Source organism: Pseudonaja textilis, chromosome 10 (assembly GCF_049901715.1).
Source record: "Pseudonaja textilis isolate UNSWEBS1 chromosome 10, rPseTex1.2, whole genome shotgun sequence".
NCBI lineage: Eukaryota > Metazoa > Chordata > Lepidosauria > Squamata > Elapidae > Pseudonaja > Pseudonaja textilis.
Genome location: NC_141999.1, coordinates 1547600 through 1568516, shown reverse-complemented (window position 1 = coordinate 1568516; position 20917 = coordinate 1547600). Strand labels below are relative to the sequence as shown.

At 53.2% G+C, this 20917-nt stretch overlaps 1 protein-coding gene across 1 annotated transcript in view; it reads left to right on the top strand.

Moving 5' to 3' along the window:
• The first annotated feature begins 1997 nt into the window (after positions 1 to 1997).
• Positions 1998 to 20917, top strand: part of NHSL3 (NHS like 3) — a 59003-nt gene continuing 40083 nt past the window's right edge. The window contains 1 exon segment of the mRNA XM_087939508.1: positions 1998 to 2512. Within this exon segment, the coding sequence (XP_087795634.1) occupies positions 2296 to 2512 (217 nt within the window). The 5' untranslated portion in view covers positions 1998 to 2295.

Genomic DNA, 20917 nt, shown 5'->3' with positions numbered 1-20917 from the left:
GGGATCCTGCGTTCACAGGATGCCACCTTAAATGAGAAGCGGTTGCCCTTTTTAATTTTTTTTACCCCATTTATGATTCTCTTAAGAAGAGTCTTGCAAGTGTCGCCCCCTCCCTGGTTAGTAGCAGAATTGACCTTGCCATTGGGTCCTCAATTTACAACTGTCCCTTTATCAACAATTCAGTTACAAAAGCACTGAAAAACGAAGTGATTTAAAACCAGTCCTCGCACTTACAATGAATGCTGTGATCAAAATTCGGGCACTTGCAACAATTGCAATGTCCCAGGATCGTTTGATCTCCATTTGTGACCTTCCCAACCGACTTCTCACAAGTGAAGATAAGAGAGCCAAGTCCACTTCATTTGCTGGGCTTGGCTAGTCGGGCGAAAAGTAGGACCAGGGAGGCACGGATAGCAGTGTTCCTATATTTGAGGGACTGCCACAGAGAGGAGGGGATAAAGCTATTTTCCAAGCCTCAGGTACTTTCAGAAGGTAGGCAGAACAAGAAGCAACTGATGGAAACTAGTCAAGGAGGGAAGCAACTAGAACTAAGGAGGGATTTCATCCTGACAGTGAAAACAGTGAACGCGTGGAACAGAAGTTGCCTTCAGAAGTTGTGGGTGCTTTATCACTGGAGGCTTTCAAGAAGAGACTGGACTGTCATTTGTCTGGGATGGTCCTAGGTCTTCTGCTGGAACAGGAGGTTGGACTAGATAGAAGATCCCCAAGGTCCCTTCGAGCTCTGTGATTACAAGCATCTTGCTGAGCAACCGAAGTTCCAGTCCAACTGTGGTTGTAAGTCAAGGAGTACAGTACTTCTACTCCCTTGTCAGACCTGGCGTTGGTGTTGCTCCTTTCCTGTCCCCAACCCGTGGCCGGATGTCATGTTTGGTCAGGCAAGGCTTAAGCCCAGCACAGGGAAGGCAGCCTCCTGGGAGGTCAGGGCAGCCGGCCGCCCTTGCCTGCCTCTTCCAGGATTCTGCTCCAAGGCAGGAGGAGGAGGAGGAGGAGCCCAGCCGAGGCTCTCCAGTGAGAGAAGCTGAGTCACCGCTCCTTTGACTCCCGGCCCTCCTGCCTCCCTCTGGCCTCTCCTCTCAGGACCTTCGGGAAACGGAGAGAAGTTATGCATGTGCCCAGGAAAATCTCTCTCTCTCTCACACATACACACACACACACACGCGCGCGCCCACTCGTTCACTTGCGAAGGGTCTTCTCGCCTGAGGTGTGGGGGAGAAAGGCGGGAACTGAGGGGCGCTGGACGCGGCCTGGGGGGGGGGCTGGGAAAGGCTGGCCGTGGCCCCGCTGGACCACAAACGGGCCCCATCAGGGAAGCAACTGCTGTGGGGGAGGAGAAGGAAGGAATGGCGGGGCTGGGGGGGCGGAGAGGTCCGAGGACCCGTCCGAAGGGCACCGGGCTGAGGCGTTCGGTCCGGGCGCTGTCAGACCCTTGCCCCCCCCCGCCCCCATGGGCCAGACTGCGCCTCAGGCGCCTGCAGCAAGTGGCACTTTGGCGGCCGTCGGATCGGACTCCGGCCCTTCGGGACCAGCCCCCTTCGGGAAGAAGGGCCCACGGAAGAAGCCGCCGCGCGGGTCCCCCTCCTGAGGCTCCGGCGGAAGGAAAGCACGGGAGGGGGGAAGTTGCCCCGCTCGGTCCGCAGACCCCGCAGCGCCGGCCGACCAAGGAGAGACGCCCCGCCGAAGCCGGCCCCGGGCTCTCTCCCCCCGCCGGCAGGAACCGGGCCGGCCTGGCCACAACCCCCCCGAGCCGGCCCGGCCCCACCGCGCGGCTCTCTCACCTCGGCAGGGGGAGCCCCTCGCGAGCCGAAGAGGCGGGCTGCGGATCGCGAGGCTGGAGCGGCGGCGGCGGCGGGGGGATCTTCGGAGCGAAGCGCGGCGGAGGAGGAGTGTCGGAGGGGGAGCTTTCCACACCCCGCCGCGCTCCGCAGGCCCCGCCCGGCCTCCCCACACGCCCTCCGGTCCGGCCGAAACTTTACCCGGCGGCGGCGGCGGTTGCAGCGCCTCTCCTTCTTCGCGCCTCGCGGATCCGGCATAGGCCACCCACCGCGGGAGGGGGACTCGCGGGCGGCCCGACCGAAAGGCGCTCGCTCCGCTCGGGGCAACTTGGGCGGGCGGCGGGGGCATCGCGGCGCAGGCAAGGCGCCCAAGCGGGCGGGGCTTCCGATGGGGGTCCCGGCGCCGGCTGCCCGCGGCCACTGAGCCCGGCTGAGGGAGAGGCGGGGCCGCGCAAAACTTCCCCCCGGCTCGCCCCCCAGCCCACCCCGCCGCCGCCCCGCGATGTCGGCCAAGAGCGCACCTGCGGCGGCCCCCGCGGAGAAGGGCCCGGGCTGCCCCGCCGCCTCGCCGCCCAAGAAGAAGAAGCCCAAGTCCGGCTCGTCCAGCCTGCGCCGGGCCTTCAGCTGGCTGCGGGGCCGGCGGAAGAAAGCGGCGGGCGGCCAGCCCGGAGCGCCCCCTGCGGAGGGCAAGGAGCGAGAGGAGCGGCGCCAGGGCAAAGGTGAGGCCGGGCTCCGAGGCGGGCGGGCGGGCGGGGGAGGCCGGGTCGACGCCGGGGGCGGGGGGGGGGGGTCTCTTTCGGGGTCCCGACGGACTCTCCCCGCCCGCAGGAGCGGAGGAGCCGAAGCCGCGCGCCGAGCGAGCTCGGCGCCCGAAGTTGCAGCGCGAGCCTGTTGCTCCGTCCTCGCCCCTCCCCGAGCAGAAGCCGCTTCAGCCTTGACGCCACCTGCCCGTCCGGCTGGCTTCTCTCGGCGGCGCAGAGCAGCCTTTGGGGTCTTGGAGCATCGGGAAATGCCCGGGGCAGCTTGCCCAGGTGGGAAAAGGGCTCCGGCTGGCACTAAACCAGGGCTCTCCAACCTTGGCAACTTTAAGCCTGGAGGACTTCAACTCCCAGAATTCCCAGCCAGCTTGCTGGCTGGGGAATTCTGGGAGTTGAAGTCCTCCAGGCTTAAAGTTGCCAAGGTTGGAGAGCCCTGCACTTTTTGCTAGCTGGGGAATTCTGGGAGTTGAAGTCCTCCAGGCTTAAAGTTGCCACGGTTAGAGAGCCCTGTACTAAACTACCCAGCGGCAACCCTGGTTAGGCACAGAGTCTGGATAGGCGGCCTTGCTCCGCAGTTGGGCTGCAGCCAGGCGGTTCCTGCCGGCTGGGCCAGATGTGGGTCCCCTTGTTTCCTGCCAAGGCCGGTCCACAGGCTGCTCCCTCAGAGTCCTCAGGTCAGGGATCCTGGGAGGACCCTGGTGCAGCAGCTCCAGATGTCCCCCAAATGAGGGAGGGAGCTTTGCAAGATGTGGTGCAACCGGGCCCCACCCTGACCCGGTCATCTTGCTGGAAAGCACAACGGCAAAGGTTGCTGCTCTCCCTTAGGACTTTGGATGGAGGGGTAGGGAAGGAGGTGCGGGCGGCTCTGTTGGTGCAGTCAGGCCTGAGCAGAGTTGAGAAAGGCCTGGATGAGCCAAACTGTAGCCCACCTGGGAAGCCTTTGGGCGAGGTTGAGCTGAAGCCGCCGTCTTGGGAGAGTTTACCCACTTCCTGCTGCCTGGTTCACTCGGTTCAAGGCCGAGTCACGCCAAAGGGGTGTGTGTGTGGTGTGTGTCACACAGATGGAATGGAGCGTTAGACTGGGGGCAACATGCCAGCCAGGCAGCTGGACCTTGTGGATCCGACTCTGGAACTGGCCAAAACATTTCCTTGGCCTGCAGATCCTCGGAGGAGGACAGGAAGCAAGTGATGATATGAGAATAATGTCATTTTTTAATGTGTTCGCTAGATACACCAGGGAAATAAGCAACAAAACTGCAACCCATTTGTTTTGGCATATATTTTGTGAACTAACAAAGCATATTGTCATCCCTGCAACCAGATGCCAAATATAGTTGCTTAATGTTTACGTTGTCATGAGGCTTTTTATACTTGTGCAGAGATAAAATAATCTAATATGGATACTGTCTTTTAAAAATCCATAACTTACTCAGAAAGGTGTAAGGTCTTCGGCCTCGAGCAAGGGGTCAGACTAGAAGACCCCTGAGTTCCCTCCCAGGATTCTTGTGGTCTGTGTTCTTTCCAATTGAATTAACAGGAGGGTGTTGATGTCCGGGTGAAAAGCATCCTGGCACTTTGGCCCTACAGTGCTTGGAAAATCTGAGCCCACCTAGAAAGCCAGCGGCTCTTTTCTCCCCCACTTTTCATCATCCGGGCAACATGCAGATTTGCCTTGCTTTAAGTCAGGGGTCTTCAAACTTGGCAGCTTTAAGACTTGTGGACTTCTACTCCCAGAATTCCTCCTCCAGTTATGTTAGCTCATGAATTCTGGGAGTTGAAGTCCACAAGTCTTAAACTTGCCAAGTTTGAAGACCCTTGCTGTAAATTGTACCATGCTTGATCCCTCCCCCCACCAAGAAAGTCAGGGGCCACCAGAGGTCCAAGCAACAATGGCGGATCAGTGAAAGCAGAATCTGCCAGGCAGCGCCTGGGATAGGCAAGTGAGGCCCATGGGAGGCATTTCCCCTCCCCTGGGCATCAGATGAGTCATGGGGTGGGGGGGGATTGAGTGCAGCTCTCATGATGGACCTCAGCCTGGCTGCCCGATTGCAGGGAACTCAGGTGAGGAATCCAAGGACCACCCAAAATAGGAGACGATGATGTACACGTGGGCGCAAAACGTAAAATCACGAGCCGGAATTTACCCCGGTCAGATCCCACCCCTGGGTTTAGGTCCAGTGCCATTGTCACCTTGAACAATCGCTAAATGGGTGTTTGTAAGTCGAGGTCTCCCTGTAGGGCTTTCAAACTCCTTTGTCTCTTGCTGGCAAGACAGCAAAGGATGCCACCCCGTCCCACCCCCGACTGCATGGGAAGTGGCAGGTTCTGGAACGGAGCTCTGCCCCTATGAAAGAGCCGAGAGAAGGACGTTTGGGAGATTCCCTGGGAGACAATGGCAAAGGCTGATGGCATCTTTTAATTTCAGGTACAGGGCAGTGCCCTTTTTCAAAAGCCATCAGCCCCTGGTGAGTGGTTTTCCAATCTGGAAATATTCACACACCCTTCCACAACTTTGGAACCGGATCCAGTGCTATTTTCCTTGTACGGATGAGCCTGATTTACCATAATGCAATTTCCTAGAAAGTTGTGCGTTTCAGCTCAAGCCTGGAATTATATTTGCAGGAGTTGCACATCTGTTTTGGAAACTTTATGTATCTTGGAAGGAAAAGCCATGCTGTGAGGTAACACTTGTGGGCCAAACTTTTTGCAGTCTATAGAAAAATGTACCTTTCTCCACAGCTGAAGGGAGAAGAAAGTCTATTCCCATCTTTTTAGGGACCCCAGCCATTTGCTGTTGTGACTACAGAGATTCTCAGTCATCCAGGTCATGGTGGTCCCCAAAGGTGCTCTGAGAGTTGAAGAAGCTTCTTGGATGAGAAGTGAAACGTCTTCAAAGAAAAACCAGAAAGTCCAGCGGCCTCTTCAAAAAAAGCACCTTTGGGATTGGTTAACTGAGTGTTGCCGGTTGTTAAGTGAATCATTGCATTTGTTAGGTTCATAACCCGGCGATTAAGTGAATGTGGCTTCCCTGTTCTCTCTTGGCTTGTCAGGAGGTTGCAAAAGGATCAACCGTCAAAATAGGAGGCAGTTGCCAGTTTGGATCACCTGAGTACAGGGATGTCAACAACGGTTGTAAGTGTGAAAAACAGTCACTTTTTTCAGTGCTGTTGTAACTTTGAACGGTCACTAAGTGAACTATTGTAAGTTGAAGACTTCCTGTATTGCTACTTTGGGTTTTTGACGCCCCACTTGTTCGTCAGAAGAGGACCGGATAAAGAGAGGGAGCTGCCACTTACGAGAGGGAAGGGGGCCTCCGTTGGTAGCCCTGAGCCTCTTGGCTCCCAGTCTCTTCCGTTAGACACCAGCACAGAGGGGAGTTGGCGGTGGTGTGGATGCGCTGGGCTGGACTCCCCGAAGGCTTTTTCTCTCTCTCTCTCTCTGGACCCCTCTCTCCCGCAAAGTAATCCCAGGAGGCTGCTGGGGCGGGGGGGGGGAGCCCATTGGTGTTGGGGCAAAACAGGCGAGATCAAGTTAAACCAACAGGGTGCTAGGTTTAGCGTGTCCATGGGGTGCGCGAGTGTGTCAAAAAAGTCAAAATGGTGGACGTGACCTTGTAATCAGAGCCCTGCCTCCTTTCTATGGATATCCTCCTGCAGAAGCTCCTGAAAGCTGGTTAATCTGCCGGCTGGACTGTTTTTCAAAACGTATTTACTTTGGCCTCATTTTGGAAGGAAGTGTGATGTACAAATCACATTCATTTTATTTATTTATTCTGTCCTTTTGTTAACTCAAGGTGGCAAACATAACCCGCTCTCCCTCTTCCTCCCGTTTTCCCCACACCCACCGCCCTGTGGGTAGGTTGGGCAGTGGGAGAAAGCGAGGGGCTGCTTCCCAGCACAGATGCTTCTCCCCCGTGGAACCTTCCCCCAGCTCTGGTCGCAGCAAGAAGACCTGTAAGGCAGGTGTCTCCAATGTTTACTGGCTGGGGAATTCTGGGAGTTGAAGTCCTCCAGGCCAACGTTGGAGACACCTGCTTTAAGGGGCTTTTTACTTTGAAGGGAAAGAAGAGCCAGGGCTGTTGGAAAGTATCTTCAGCAACGGTTGAGCCTGGTGGGAAAGGAGTGCAGAGAACAGCATTTTAACCGGGAGAATCTGGGCATCGTGGAGGAAGAGGCAGAGGGGTAGATTTTGACAACCCAGATCCCTTCCCTTTGGAGGCACCCTTGACGGCCGAGTCCCCTTGAAGCACGTGAGGGCAAGGAGCCGCACATGTGAGTTTCTCTGCGGATTACCAAGGAGACACGAAGTTCTTCGCTTGCCAGATCATTATGACTCCAACAGGCTGGATGAAATCACCACCCGTCTCCCAGCACGTCTTATTCAAGGCTTCCAAAATGCCGAGTGCAGACGGGCCGCACCCTGTTCAACTCTTTCAGCTCCGGGGCTCCTATATAGTTCAACAGCTGCAGCAGCCTTGCGGGTCCCAGTGGGACCTGGACGGGAGGGTTTGCCTTCACTGGAGTGTGTGTGTGTGTGTGTGTGTGTTTGAGAGGGAGAGGGAAGGGGAGAGGGAGGGGTTTTTTCTGAGGGCCAGGGACCGACCTCTGGAATTGCTTTACAGCATTGCTGACAATGGAGAGAAAGCGCTATAGAAAGGGAAAGTGGTTGTCGGTGATTCTGCCCTCTGGGCACAGAGAGTGGCTTGTTTGGGGACAACCAAGGATCCTGCCACACAGGCACTGCCAGTGGGGAATGGTGCCCCTGCGAGGGTGGCAAGTAGCGGGTGGGGGCAAAGGGGATTCCACTGCAAGGGACGGGGAGGGGGCCATCAACGAAACCAAACCCTCTAGGAGTTCTGTGTGCTGCTGTTCTGTTCAGCCTTTCTGCTGGACCCGAAGGGGGTTTAGTGGGAATCTGCCTTTGCTTTGTCTTCCCAGCAGCCTTCTGAGGTGGCTGAAGCTGAGCAGAGGAGGCCGGAGAGCCCTTTTCCTGGCTGGAGTTAGACCTGAACCAGCCTCCCAAGTCTTAAGCCAACAGGATTTGGGGAGGTTTGCACTTTGGCCTTCCGGTTCCCTCCACTCTGCAACTTTGCAAGAGATCCTAGACGTCTCTTGGATTCTTTTGCCATTTGATCTTAACCAAAGGGTTACACCATTACATTACACCGTTAGACATTTCCAAAAGGAAAAATATGACAAGATCACCAGAAACAAAACTCATGATTTAACTATAATCAAGTCCATTTTATATTTTTTCTTTCTCCCACTCATCCTTACAGCCCATCAATAATATTCGAACTCCTGTTTTCTTCTAATGCCTTTTCCTGTTTTCATGAAATTCTCAGCTTCCTTCAAGTCAACTTGTAATTTCATGAAGTAGCTCAATTAAATCTCTGACATTTCAATTTTAAAGGGTAGCCGGCTACTCTCTGGTAAGGGGGGGTGGGGGGAGGAGGAGGAGGAGGAAGAGGAGGCCCTGGTGCCTGCCTGAATCCAGCAGAGCTGGACTGCGAGTTGGGTCCCCAGTGATGGGGCAGATCATCCAGAGGGAGCGGAGGATTCAGGTGCAGAAGATGCCAGGAAACAGATTATCTGGAACTTTTCCCCGTATAGGAGGGGATGGAGTGCACATTAGTTCTCCCGGGACCAGTGTTGGGAATCAGAAGGGCCTGTTTACTCCTTTGGACAGCTTTCAATGGCACTGGTCGAATTGTCCCACTGGGCGGCTGAGAATGGGGGTCCCTGAGGTCGTCCAGGGGCTCCTCCATCCATTCACACACCAAACATGCCATGCTGGTACCTAAGACCATCCACTCTGGAAAGCCACACATGGCTGGGGCGTCACCCAAGGAGTCTTGAGATGAGCAGGACATTCCTCTTCTCTGCCTCCAGGAGCATCTGTAGGGAGAAGTCAAGACCGTCAGGAGCAGATGAAACGGGCCACACTTCGCTCACACCATTGTGACTTTGTATTGTGCTCTGTAAGCACCTGTGTGCAGCAGGGAGGGGGCCTGCTGCTTTCTGGCTTTTCTGACCCTCTCTCCCCATGGTGCCTCTAGATGTATAGCATACCACTTCTTCCTTCCTGCCCTACAGGGTGGCACAGACTGGGAGAGGGGGGCTTAGATAGTTGTGGGTCTCCCAATTGAGCAGAGACATGGGGGGGCATCTTTCGTACATTGCTTTTGGATTTATCAATTGTACACAGATGCCACTCTCTAGTCCCCCAGATCTGGAGACTATGCAGTTGAGACTTACCACCATCTGAAAAATCCAGTTATTTTTTTTTCAGTAAAAGATCCAAAGTGCCAATTCTGCCTAGTTTTAAAGGGTTAACTGGACCGGCTTGCTTGAGAAGGAAGAGACTGCAATGGCATAATTTATGTAGTCTCATAAACAGAGGAGAGGAACTCAGCCAGGTAGCTGTTGACTGAATGGTTGAAATGTTGGGATCAACCTTTGTATAGACAGGGAGGGGCTCCGAGAGTTTCAGGAAAGGAAAAAATTAGTAGCCTGTTTTGTACTGCAGGAAGAAAAGATATTTCATTGTCCAATCTTAATTTATCTTCCCAGAAGAAAATGGGGACTTACCTGGAACCTTTTGCCAGGTAAGACCGACATCCCTGCCTTTGGTAGAAACTGCAATGACGACACGAAGTTATTGCACAAATGGTACAAATTACATGGTTTGTGTCAGTCATGTGGCATTTTTTTTACATCTCTGTGGCTTGTAAAAGACGCCGGTGATTGGCAGGGAAGCCTAACATGACCAATACAAGTTATATAATTTGTATCATTTGCACCACCACAACGACATCGTGAATATGTTTCCCCCTGGCGCTGTCCCTGCCTCGAGTATTTCCACCCTTGCCATCTCAGTCGATTATTCGGAGTGGAGGGAAGGACCTGGTCCCTTTTTATTTCCAACTTCCGGTCTAGCCCTCGGTCCCACAGCTTTCTCGGGTCTCCACATACAAGGGCTGGCCTGCTTAGGCTTGTGGGACAAGCCAAGGGGCTAATTCTAAAGATGGGGTTTATTTAAGAGTTTGGTCATTGCTTGTGTGGCTATTAGTCTGCGGGGTTTCAGTGGCTGCAACATTGAAAGAAGGTTCCTTCTTCAGAGGAGAAAACGGAGCACAGGTTCTGCTCATCTTAGGACCACGGCTGGTATCAGAATTTCCAATGCTAAGCAAGGAGACTGAGTTATGCCCAATTTGACATTTTTGCTGGGAGTTTTAGATGACTAACTGCAGTCATTAAGTGAATCCTGTGATCATTAAACAACTCTGGCTTCCCCTGTTGTCTGAAGTCGGCTGGGAAGGTTACCAATGGCGACGGCCGCGATGCCGCAGGTTCTTTGGAGGGGAGGCCGGCTCTGGCCTTCAGGGACGTGGAGGCCTGAAGCCGGAAATGCTGTGCCCCCAAACTTGCCTCATCACCACGTCGCACACCCCAATGCTTCAACCCTTGAATGCTTTGGTGATATTGCTGCTTTATGATATCCTCCGTTATAGGGGCGGTGTTATGCCGTGATGGAAACGAGGCACTTTGCCTCTTTAGCTCATGATATCAGGTTGCAACTAAACCAGTCACATCCTTTGTATGCTGATGCTATTCTCCCCCCCCGCCCCTCCCCCTCATTGTTGTCTTTCCTGCGGACATTCGGGGGTGGGGGGGTGGGGGCAAGGAGGCAGCTGATGTTTCTGGGGGGCCTTTGGGGGCTTAGCAGATCATAGTCATTGTTCAAAACAAGGACGAGACAACAGACCTCTCTTCCTCCAAACATTTGTCCCTCTTTTTAAACCATCGTCCTCAATCTGCCGGTACTCAAAATAAACAAGCTGCCTTTTGACTTCAGAGACATGCTGAGACGTAATGCATCCTGGCTTGTAAAAGCCAAGCCTCCTGATGTTACGTGTTTGCCTAAAGCAGCCAATCCCACCCCCCGCACCCCATCCGTGCTGCCAGCTTTAAAAGTCTTCCCCAGAGGGAGGGCCTCTGGCTTTGCCCCACAGCAGATAGGAGGGCAGAGGCGGCTCTGCGTAAGCAGGGAGGTGGTCCGGCTTGGCTAAGGAAAGCCCCTGGCCTGGTCCTGTCTGGTTCTGCAAGGGAAAATGTATCTGTCCTCATGGACAGTCCTCATAGGTTTACGACTGATGGTAATACCTGGCTGAGAATCATGGGTTTGTAGTTCAGCACGTCCTGAGGGGACAGGTTGGAGAAGGCTGCTACATCCCTAGAAGGAAAAAAAATCTAAAGCCACTCTCTCTGTGTGTGTGTTTGTGTGTGTGTTTGTGTGTATTGGCTCATTAACTGCACCCTGAGCTGGATTGCAAAACTGGTTTCCAGGGACTCGTCGTTGGGAAATATTGTGGTTAGTTTGCAGGATTATGAGGGCTGAGAATGGCATTTCTGAGATGGAGAACTTTGCACCCGGTGTGTGCTGGAAAAGGCAGAGAGTCGCTTGGCTAACAAAGAGATGTGTGTGTCTTTTCCACCCGAAGATGGGCGAGGAGGTCCTTGTGCAACAGCAACACCTGATCCCTTTTTAGAGCCCAGGAAGGCTTTGGAGCCAAGTTTCTGGGCAAAAGGAGGCTTCCTCCTGAAGACAGTCTGTCTTTGAAAGGCAGGAAGACGGGAGAGCTGAGCAAACACCCAGGGCAGCAGCAGACGGGACTCGTCCAACCGGTGCTGGAGTTTCTGTAGGCTGCTTTTGCACGTGAGGAATCCAGGGGCCATTGGCGAGAGTGTCATCTTAGGCAACCTCACCCCAGGGCAAATCCCACGGAAGGGACACAGGACGCACACGGCTCTCTTTTGCCATCACTCTGGCTTGCAAGGGGAGGGAGGAGGAGGAGGCAGGTGCCCTGGGGGACGGGGGGCGGGGGCAAAATCAGGTTTCAGCAGGAAAGAGCTGGGAGCCTCCTGGCTCATTTCTGTTAATGATTTCAGATCTTAACCTCCTGGTTTTGTTTTAGAAGCAGGTAGGCCTTTGTTCCTTCCGAGGGAAGGCTTTGCTTCCAGAGGCTGGAATGCTCCTTTGTAAACCGATGCGGCTGCTCCTGAAAGCACCTTCGCCGGCAACCTTGCAATGACCCATAACTTGACCCAAGACTTTCACTTAATCAGCTTCCCTTCCTTTCCCTTTCCAGTTCTCAGCTGGGGTGGGAGCTTAAGGCCTCTCAGAGCAGGAGCGGCTTCGGGCAGCTTTCTGAGTCTGGACTCACCTTTGTGGCAACTCGAGGCTTTCCATATTTTCCTTCCGTTCCAAAATGCTGGGCAGAGCCAAAAGTGAATCTCGGTGGGAGACTTTGTTCTTCTCAACCCCCTAGAAGGATGCTGGGATCCAACAGGATTGGCCCAAATTAACTAGGGGCTTGGTAGGTTTCCTGGGAAATACACCCGTGGGTCACTATAGTTCAGCAATGAAAGCCTGGCACCCAGTGAGGCTTCCAGCAAGGCATTGTAGACTAAAAATCCTTGGGAGAATTTGCCCCCTGCGCTTCATGTTGACTTGCAAATAAAAATATTTGAAAATGTGCTGCTTTCATCGCAGGTATGTTGTTAAGTATTTGAGGGGGTGCTGGTGTGAACCCCACTGGGAGGCAAAAGGGGGGGGGTGCTTGCAGGCCACGAGGGTGAGGAGATGGCATGGCCCTTGTGGCTGCGATGGACAATCTCCTTGCCGTACAGTACGGGTGGTCTTTGACCAAGGACCACAAGGGGGGTGAGGAGCTTCCATGGCGGAGCAAAGCAATTGTTAACAGTGAGTCATGCCTGATTTTATGACTTTTGCCATGATTGTGTAGCAAATTGCTGCAGTTGTTAAGAGAACCAGGGAGTCCTTAGCTTCCACTGATTTTACTTGTTAAAAGCCCTCTGGGAAGTTTGCAGGTGGGTGTCATGGCCCTAGGACACTGCAGTGACCATAAACACACGGCAACCATACCAATTTTGACCATGTGGGTACGCTGCAACATTGTAAGTGTAAGGACTGGTTGCAAGCCCCTTTTTTCAGTGCTGTTGTTATCTTCCAATGGTTGTAACTCAAGGACTTCCTGTACAGCAGAGTAACTTCAAGGAGAAAGCTTTGCAGAAGGTCAGCCAAGGAATCAGAGTTTCGCTTTGCTCGGTTAAATCTCCACAGAGGTCAATGCTGGCTGGTAAACCACCGTTTCCTTGGCTGCACCTTAAGTGAATGGGAATCCGTGCAACTTTTCTAAAAAGGGAAGGGCTACCAAAATGAATCTCTCTCTTTCTCCCATTCTTAGTAGAGGGGCAGGCAGCTTTCCTGACCAGCAGCCAGCCCAGCTGGTCTCTGGTCAGGTCTTTGGGGGCCTCTGGATCAGGGGTCTCCAACCTTGGCCACTTTAAGACTTGTGGACTTTAACTCCCAGCAAAACTGGCTGAGGAACTCTGGGAGTTGAAGTCCACAAGTCTTAAAGTGGCCAAGGTTGGAGACCCCTGCTCTGGATGACATGGACAATATAGGTTGTGTGGTTTTTGAGTTTTTGAAAAAGCCAAAATGAGAAGCAAATAAGTCTCTTCTGAGCCTAATGCACCATTTTCCTTTAAAAAATAAAAAAAAAATATCACCCTGTCCCCAGAGCCATTCACTCCCTTCCAGGAACACCGTCACTCACTTCCAAATTGTGTTGGCACTTGGAAGCAAGGTGGGATCCACGTGTATCAAAGACTTCAAGACGGCCCCTGCGTGACCATATCCCCCTGCCCCTTGCTTGATGTGCACTGCTCCTGTTTGTAAGCCAGGAGTTAGGAGAGGCTGGAGTACCGACAGAGAAAAACGGCCAAGGTTATGATGGAGTGAGTTTTTTGAATGTTTGGACGGGTAGCGCTTGACTTATGAGCACAACTGAGCTCCAAATTTCCATTGCTGAGCAAGATAGTTGTTAAGTTTATTTTGCGCCATTTTACTTTCTTGCCACAGTTGTTAAATGAATCATTGCAGCTGTGAAGTTAGTAACACGGTTGTTAAATAATTTTTGGCTTCCCCATTGACTTTGTCAGGTCACAAAAGGTGACCACATGACCCCAGGACTGTGCAACCATCAGAAGTGCAAGCCAGCTGCCACACATCTCAATTTTGATCATGTACCAGTCTTAAGCAGGGGTCCCCAAACTTTAAGCAGAGCTGGCTGGAGAATTCTGGGAGTTGAAGTCCACAAGTCTTAAAATTGCCAAGTTTGGGGGCCTCTGGTCTTAAGGGTGAAAAATGGTCATAAGTCTCTTCACAGGGCCATTGTAACTTTGGACAGTCACTAAATGAAAGGTTGTAAGTCATGGACTATGTCAGGATTTCTGGAACCGATTCAAGTTTATGCAATGGTGGCATTCATAGAAAACAGGCGAGACTCTTCAGGAGGCCAAAATGATGGGCCTGAATGTGCTTCCTGTGTGATGATGTTGAAGGCTCCTTAGGAGGATGCCCGGCACTTGGATCCCATACACATCATAACTCTATAGAGTGCCTGGATGTAATAATAACAATGTACACGATTTGATTGCACAAGTATGATTTAATTTCTGAATGTGAACTATGGGTGGGGAAAACAGGATGTTTCATCTCTCGGCTCACATAACGTGCCAGTTTCTAAACCCAGGTGAAGGAAACCACATTGCTGTTTGCCATGGTGGCCACGAACATCTCTAGCTCTGTTGCTGCCTTCCTGTGTTCAGGTGACGCACTGCGTGTGTCTAAAGAAATCAGCCCCAATAATTGTGACCACGAAGCCCACCCGAATACAAACCTAGTCCATGTGGAGTTGGACTCTAAGTTCCATGAGGCTCAGCCCGCTTGGCCAATGGCCAGGGATTCCAGGAAGGATAACCTGGCAAAACGGGGGGGGCGGGGGCGGGGCGGCTGCCATAAACCGCCTCTTGATTCCCCTCCCAGAAGCCAGGTGACCGGAGGGCTCAGTCCCGGGGGGCCGAACCAGGGCGCCCCCCCCCCCAGCGGCCACCTGACAACGGAGCAGGGCGGCGGGGACGCTCCGGGCTCCTCCCCGGTGCCTTCATTGGTTCCGCGGTAGTCCCGGCGGCGAGGCAGCGTCGGGGGCCGGGCTGAGCGGGCGCCGAGGCTCCGCTGGGGCGGGGAGGCGCTGGGGGTTCCCGAGCCTTCGTGTAGCGCCCCCGCCTCCTCCTCCTCCTCCCCTTCCTGCTGGGGTGGGGCGGGGTGGGGCCGGGGGCGCGGGGCGGGGGGCGGCTTAGGTGGCCATGGGCAACGCGTCCCGCAAGCGCAGCGCTCCCGGCGCCCGGCCCTGGGCCTTCTGGAGCTTCGCCCGCGCCCACCGGGCCAGGACAGGTAGGGCCGGACAGGTGGGGCGGCGGTTGCAGGCGGGGCAGGTGCTCGCCGGGCGCCAGGACGGAAGCTTCCCGGCAGAGCCCGCGGAAGGGCGCCGGGGACTCGGGGTGGCTCCTCCGCCTTCCCCCGGTGGCAGCCCTTCGCCTCCGAAGCTCCCGGCCGGTCCGCCCGCGGCAGCGGCGTGACCTTGATGCGCCTCCTGGGAAGCGCAGAGGCCGGGCGGGCTGGCGCTCGGCACGCGCTCAGAGGTCCTCTGGCGAGGCGGGAGGCGGCGCGCGGAGGCTGCATTGCGGTTCCGGCTGCGGGGCCCGGGGCTGCCCGGGAACAGGTCGACCGCGGGCGGCTTCAGTCTTTCGGGGCTCCCCTGCCGGAGCTGCCCTCGGCGCCTGCTCTCTGCCTCCCGCTGGAGGGCCGGGGCTCCCCGCGGGGCTTTTGAGTGGCAAAGCTCGGCAAGTTTGGGCAACGCCTGAAGCCCCGGGAGCCCAGGCGGGGTGGGCGGGCGCTGCCCTAACCCTCCTTGCGGCTGCAGCTTTCCTCAGTGGCCCCGCCAATCGCCGTCGTGGCGGTTGGTGCCCGCAGACCGTCGGGGCGAAGTCCCGGTCTCCGAAGTGCGGCTCGAATTGGTGAATTCGGACTCCCCCATCCAGGGTTTGTGCCCCAGGTTGGGCGACAGCGTTGTGTGCCTGAAGGGCGGGAGACCTGGCAAGGGAGGCCTCCGCGCTAGCCTGGCCCTGTTGACTCGAGTAGTTCAGTGTTTCTCCACCTTGGCAACTTGAAGATGGATGGTCCCAACTCCCAGCATTCTCCAGATGGCCTGGTTGGCTGGGAAGTTCTGGGAGTTGAACCCATCCACCTTCCAACTTGCCAGGTCCAAACTGTGTTTATACGGACTCCTTCATAGACTATGGTTTGTGAAGCACAGCAGGAGGAGGAGCGTTGGGGGCACCATGGTATGTGAGTGATTGACTGGGTAATAATGTTGATTTTATTGCCAACCAGGTCAACAGCAAATTGTGTAAGCTGCACCTTTTGCACCATGCAGGTGACATCACAATGTGTGTGATGCACTCCTTCCGTTCAGCAGCTAGATTGGCAGGTTGCCTGAAGTCAGAAGGAAATGCAGGGAGCGCTTGCTGCTTTGGCCTAATTCTATTCCCCCCCAGCCCCACCCCGGTGCTTTGTGACTTCGGGGCCTCTGCCCTGCTCTGTACTTTAGACTGCAAACTTCAGGTGCTTACGGGCCCTGCCCTAGCATAAGGGAGTATGTGGATGACAAGAAATAGCTTTAATTGCTGTTATTTCATTTCATCTGTGTTGATTATATTCTATGGGTGCTAATCACATTGAACAAAAGGGAGGGCAACCCCCCCCCCAACTTGCTTCACTGTAACTGAGGTCCTCCTAATTAGCCCTAAACTTTCTGAGTGTGAGAAATGTGCAGCCTTTGGAACACGGAGCTTGTGAGTGTTTCTCCCCTGCCAGCTCTGTTGGTCGGCCGAATGAAACACCGGAGGAGGACGAGGGACCGAAATTTTGCTATACGGATGGGCCTACACTCGGACCGCGTGCTCGGGAGGGGCGAGGGACCTATTTTGCTGTGTTATACTTGGGTGCTGCTGCTGATTAAGGGAAACCAGTGTTTCCCTTCCACATGAACCTTCCCCACAAAACAGGCGTTTGTTTATATTTAGTTTGGGTTACGGCTGGTTAATACCCCCAGCTCGTGTCAGTCAGTTCCTTAACTTGAATGTTGTTTAATAAGGAAATTGTTTGCTCTTCATTCAGACCTTAGAATGGTACCAATGCTCCGTTTGTTAAATAGGGGTTGGTCCCGATGTTGAGGGTCGTACAGGTGTAAAGTTGGGTTGGCCTGCTTTGAGGGAAATAGATCACCAGCAGCCCCCTGTTCCAGAGAGGTTGGGTGCAAATGCAAATTCAGTGTCACCCCCGTTTCTGCAAGGCTAGCATGAAGATTGGTGTCAGCTCATGCAAAAGAGACCCCCGGTAGGTTGTGCCGGTTTGCAGAGTTAAGCAGGGTGGGCTTGGGAGCCTTTCTCACAAGATAGCCAGCCAGCTTTGCCGCTTTCCCTTTGCCAAGCTCTCCATCTGCCCAGCAGTTAAAACAAGCCCTGCAGGAGAAAGAGAAAGAACACGTTTAAATATTTCACTGCATCTGTGACTGGACAAGAATTAATCTGCTAATTTCCCCCAGTTTAGTCTGTAGTGACTGTCCTTCGCTGTGACAATCAGTCTATAGCGAAACATGAATCAGATTAAGTCCTGGACTTCTGACTAATATGATTTATTTTCTGATCCATTTTTTTCTTCTGATCTTTGAAAGGAACATGATTTACTAAAACTTTGAGGGTAAAGTTTTCCCTACATTTTTTTTTTCATTCTGATAAAACCTTCACTTAATAATTGGGTTCCTAAATTAGGCTGTAATACATTTTGCTTAACAAATTGAGAAACTACAAAGGTCTGGGTTCATGTGTAATAGTAATAATATATAATAATAATAATAAGTCATAAAGATTCAGACACTCTGCTCAAGTTTACAAAACACACAAATACAAACTACCTTGTGACTTAATGGCAGTGTACAACACACCACAGCTAAAAGTCCGGTACAAGCCCAGTTACTCTATTTGCTCAACTCGCTAATTGTGGTTCTTTTTACTCTTGGTTGGTTTTAGGTTGGTTTTTGTGGGCTATATTCTGTCCAACTCCAGCCTGGTTGGTTCGTTTACAGTCGAGTGCATTGTGCAAATGCAGACAATGGATGAAAGCTGTCTGAATGCCGCCACAGCCACATAGGAATTCAAGAGTCTGCCCTCCGAAATGTGGCTTTGAATGTGGTTGGGACAGGGCTGGTTGCATAAAGTAGCAGATGAAATGACCACAGAAGTGGGGCCAGATTCCAAAGCCCCCCTCCCAAGCCACAGCGGAAGCAACTGAGCTTAATACACATGGCATGTCAGGGGTGCCAGGGAGAAAAAGGAAAGTAGGAAAAATGTGAGAAAGGCCCTACAGGAATTAACCGGAACTTGGTGCTTAGTCCTGAAACAGGTGGCCAAGTTCCAGTTTCCAACTTCTTCCACCTCCAGATGCCCAGGAGCAGAAGGGCGACAGGCTGGTGAAAATGCTCTCATGGGAAGGGAACCTTGAGCTCAGTGGTTGCCATGCTGGCTGGGAGATCCTGGGAGTTGAAGTCCAGAGGACTTAAAGTTGCCAGAAGTTGGGAAATGTCAAGAATCCTGAAAGTGAAGCCCAAGGGAGAGAGCAGCCCCCTCCCTGCATACTTTTTATGCATTAAGGCAGGGGTCTCCAACCTTGGCCACTTTAAGCCTGGCGGACTTCAACTCCCAGAATTCCCCTGACAGCAAAGCTGTCCGCCAGGCTTAAAGTAGCCAAGGTTGGAGACCCCTGCTTTAAGGTGACTGGATGACACCTCCCCCCCCCCATTCTTTTTCTCTTTGAACTTTCAAGTCCATTTTGACTTCTGGTGGGTGCTCAGACAAGTCCCTGTTATTTTCTGGGCAAGATACTTGGACATGCCGCCTTCTCCCCTTTCCAGCAGGCTGTGAGAGAGGCCCGTGTCCCTCCCCAGGTGGCTTCTAGGACGGGATTAGAATGGAAGGTTTCCCGACTTGAAATTCATCACCTTTGAGGTGCTGGCTTATATCTGGCTGTCATAACCTTATTCTATGTATTTATTTAATGTTACTGAAATCAAATTCAGCTTTACCCTTGATGCCACACCCAAATGAAATGCCTTGCCAAAACAAAACCCAAAAAAGTCCCAGGAATATAAACTCCAGCTTTAGAAATGTTGGGGAGGCAGCAAAGGAAGTCCAAAAAGTCAAGGTGGCACCTGCAACTGTGCAAAGTTCCTCTCTTTTTTTAGATGGAGTTTTAATTGCACAGTTGCAGCTGCTGCTTTGATTTTATTCCCTCCCCCTCTCCCTGCCCCCTCCCTCATTAACCCCCCCCCCATTTAATTAGCACCTGACCTCCTGCATGGCTCTAGAATCCTGGCTGGAAACAGGCACCATTTATTTCCCTTTATTTCATAAAGTTCCGACATATTCTGGTGGGAGAGAGAGGTCTTCAAATCGGTCCATGGATAAAGAGGAAATATCTTGTGCTTTAGAGCTGTGTTTCCGCAACTCAGCCACTTTAAGATAAGTGGAGGTCAACTCCCAGCATTCCTCAGTCAACCATGCTGTCAGGGAAGTTCTGGGAGTTGAAGTCCACAAATCTTAAAAGTTGAGAATTATTGGTCTGTTTGTCTTCCTAGCTCAGAGGTCCCCAAACTTGGCAACTTTAAGACTTGTGGACTTCAATTCCCAGAATTCTCCAGCCAGCTATGCTGCCCTTTACAGTATGTAGCTTTCCCACCCAGATCAGAACTGTAACCCAGCTGGCATTCGCCCATCAGTCAAACATGACTTCTGGAGTTGGACATGCAAAAGCCAGGTGGCGTCTGGTGGCACCGTTTTCTCCAAAGGCAAAACCTTTGAGGACAGGCGCAATGGGGGTATTCCCGCACGCTTCCAGTTGGAGGCAGAATCCAAGGCAGGGCACAGCCCTGCCAATTTGACCAACCTGACTTCATTCTGGGCCCGACAAGGTGGTCCCACTGCTGAGCTCCCCTGCAACCAATCAACAAACAAACCAAGGACATTCATCTCCCATTCATCTTCATCTCACATCAAAGCTGAGGGGTTTTTCCTTCTTCCGTGTCCAATTCTCTTAGACTGCCTGGACGAGTCCTTACAGTTTTCTTGACAAAGTTTTTTTTAGACGTGACTTGCCGTTGTCTCCTTCCTAAGCAAAGTTCCTCAACTTTGACAGCTCTAAGATATATAGACGTCAACTCCCAGAATTCCCCAGCCAGCCATATGGTGGGTTCCTAGGGCTGAGAGGGAGTGGCCCAAGGTCCTGCAGATGGCTTCATGCCCCAGGTGGGACTAGGAAGTCTCCTGGTTTCTAGCCTGGTCCCTGTAACCACTACACAAGCTGGCTCGTCCCCTTGACAGAAAAGCTAAGAGGGGCCACATCGGCTCTTTTCGGCTTCTTTCCATTCAGTTTCCTCCCTCCCGCTGGGCTCCTGTTGGGGGATTTGCAGTGAGGCCCAGCTTAAAAGCAAAAGCTCCGCCAGAGTCTGGACATGGCTGTTGGCTGGGTGGTGTTGGTGGCTGCAGAAAGGGAGCCAAATGATCGACTGATTCCTAGTGGGGGAGGAGAGGCCCACGGAAGCTTCGGGACATCGACTTCCAAAGTCCTCAGCTGCTGATCTCGCTGGCCTGCAGCAACAGTGGGGGCAGCCTCATTCCCCCCTTCTCCCCACCAGGAGCGTCCACAGGGGACTGACAGATAGCCAAGCTGGTGGCCACAATGGTTCAAGGAAAGCCCCGTGCGAAAGAGGCAGGGTTTGACACCCCCCACTCCTGGCTCCATCTTGACTGTGCTGAGCGTCCTCCATGGACCCCCCCCTGCCCCCCACAGCGGGTGGGACTCCCCTCTTGGCATAAACAGGGTGGGAACTGTAGGGACGTTAAGCAAGTTCAGGCGGACATGTTGGAAAAGCTTCCAGGGCTGTTATGTGGGGAATAGCTCCTATTCTGCGCCCTCCCCCCCACCAGCCTGATGTTTTCCAGGTGTTTTGGACCTCATCCCCACAATGCCTGGCCAGCACTCCCAGCCAATGGGAATTGAAGAGCCACACATCTGGGGGGCACCTGATTGGGGAAGGTTTTCTTTTTACCGACAGTTGTGTTTTTCCAAAGGGCAGAAATGCAGAGGTTTTGTGTTTGCTTCATAGTTTGTGCTTTTAAAAGAGTTTGATTCTTTTTCAGACCCTGATTGGGGGGGCGGGGGGGGGGGGATTTATCTCCCTGGAAGTTTTACCCCATGACCTGGAAGGAAGTCCATTCGTTCCACATGAATCTGTGGTTAGAGGGGCTGCTGTGCTAATGCAAACACATTCCTCTTGTGCTCGGAGAGTTCAGGGGCTATTTAAAAAACGGTCTTAAAACATGC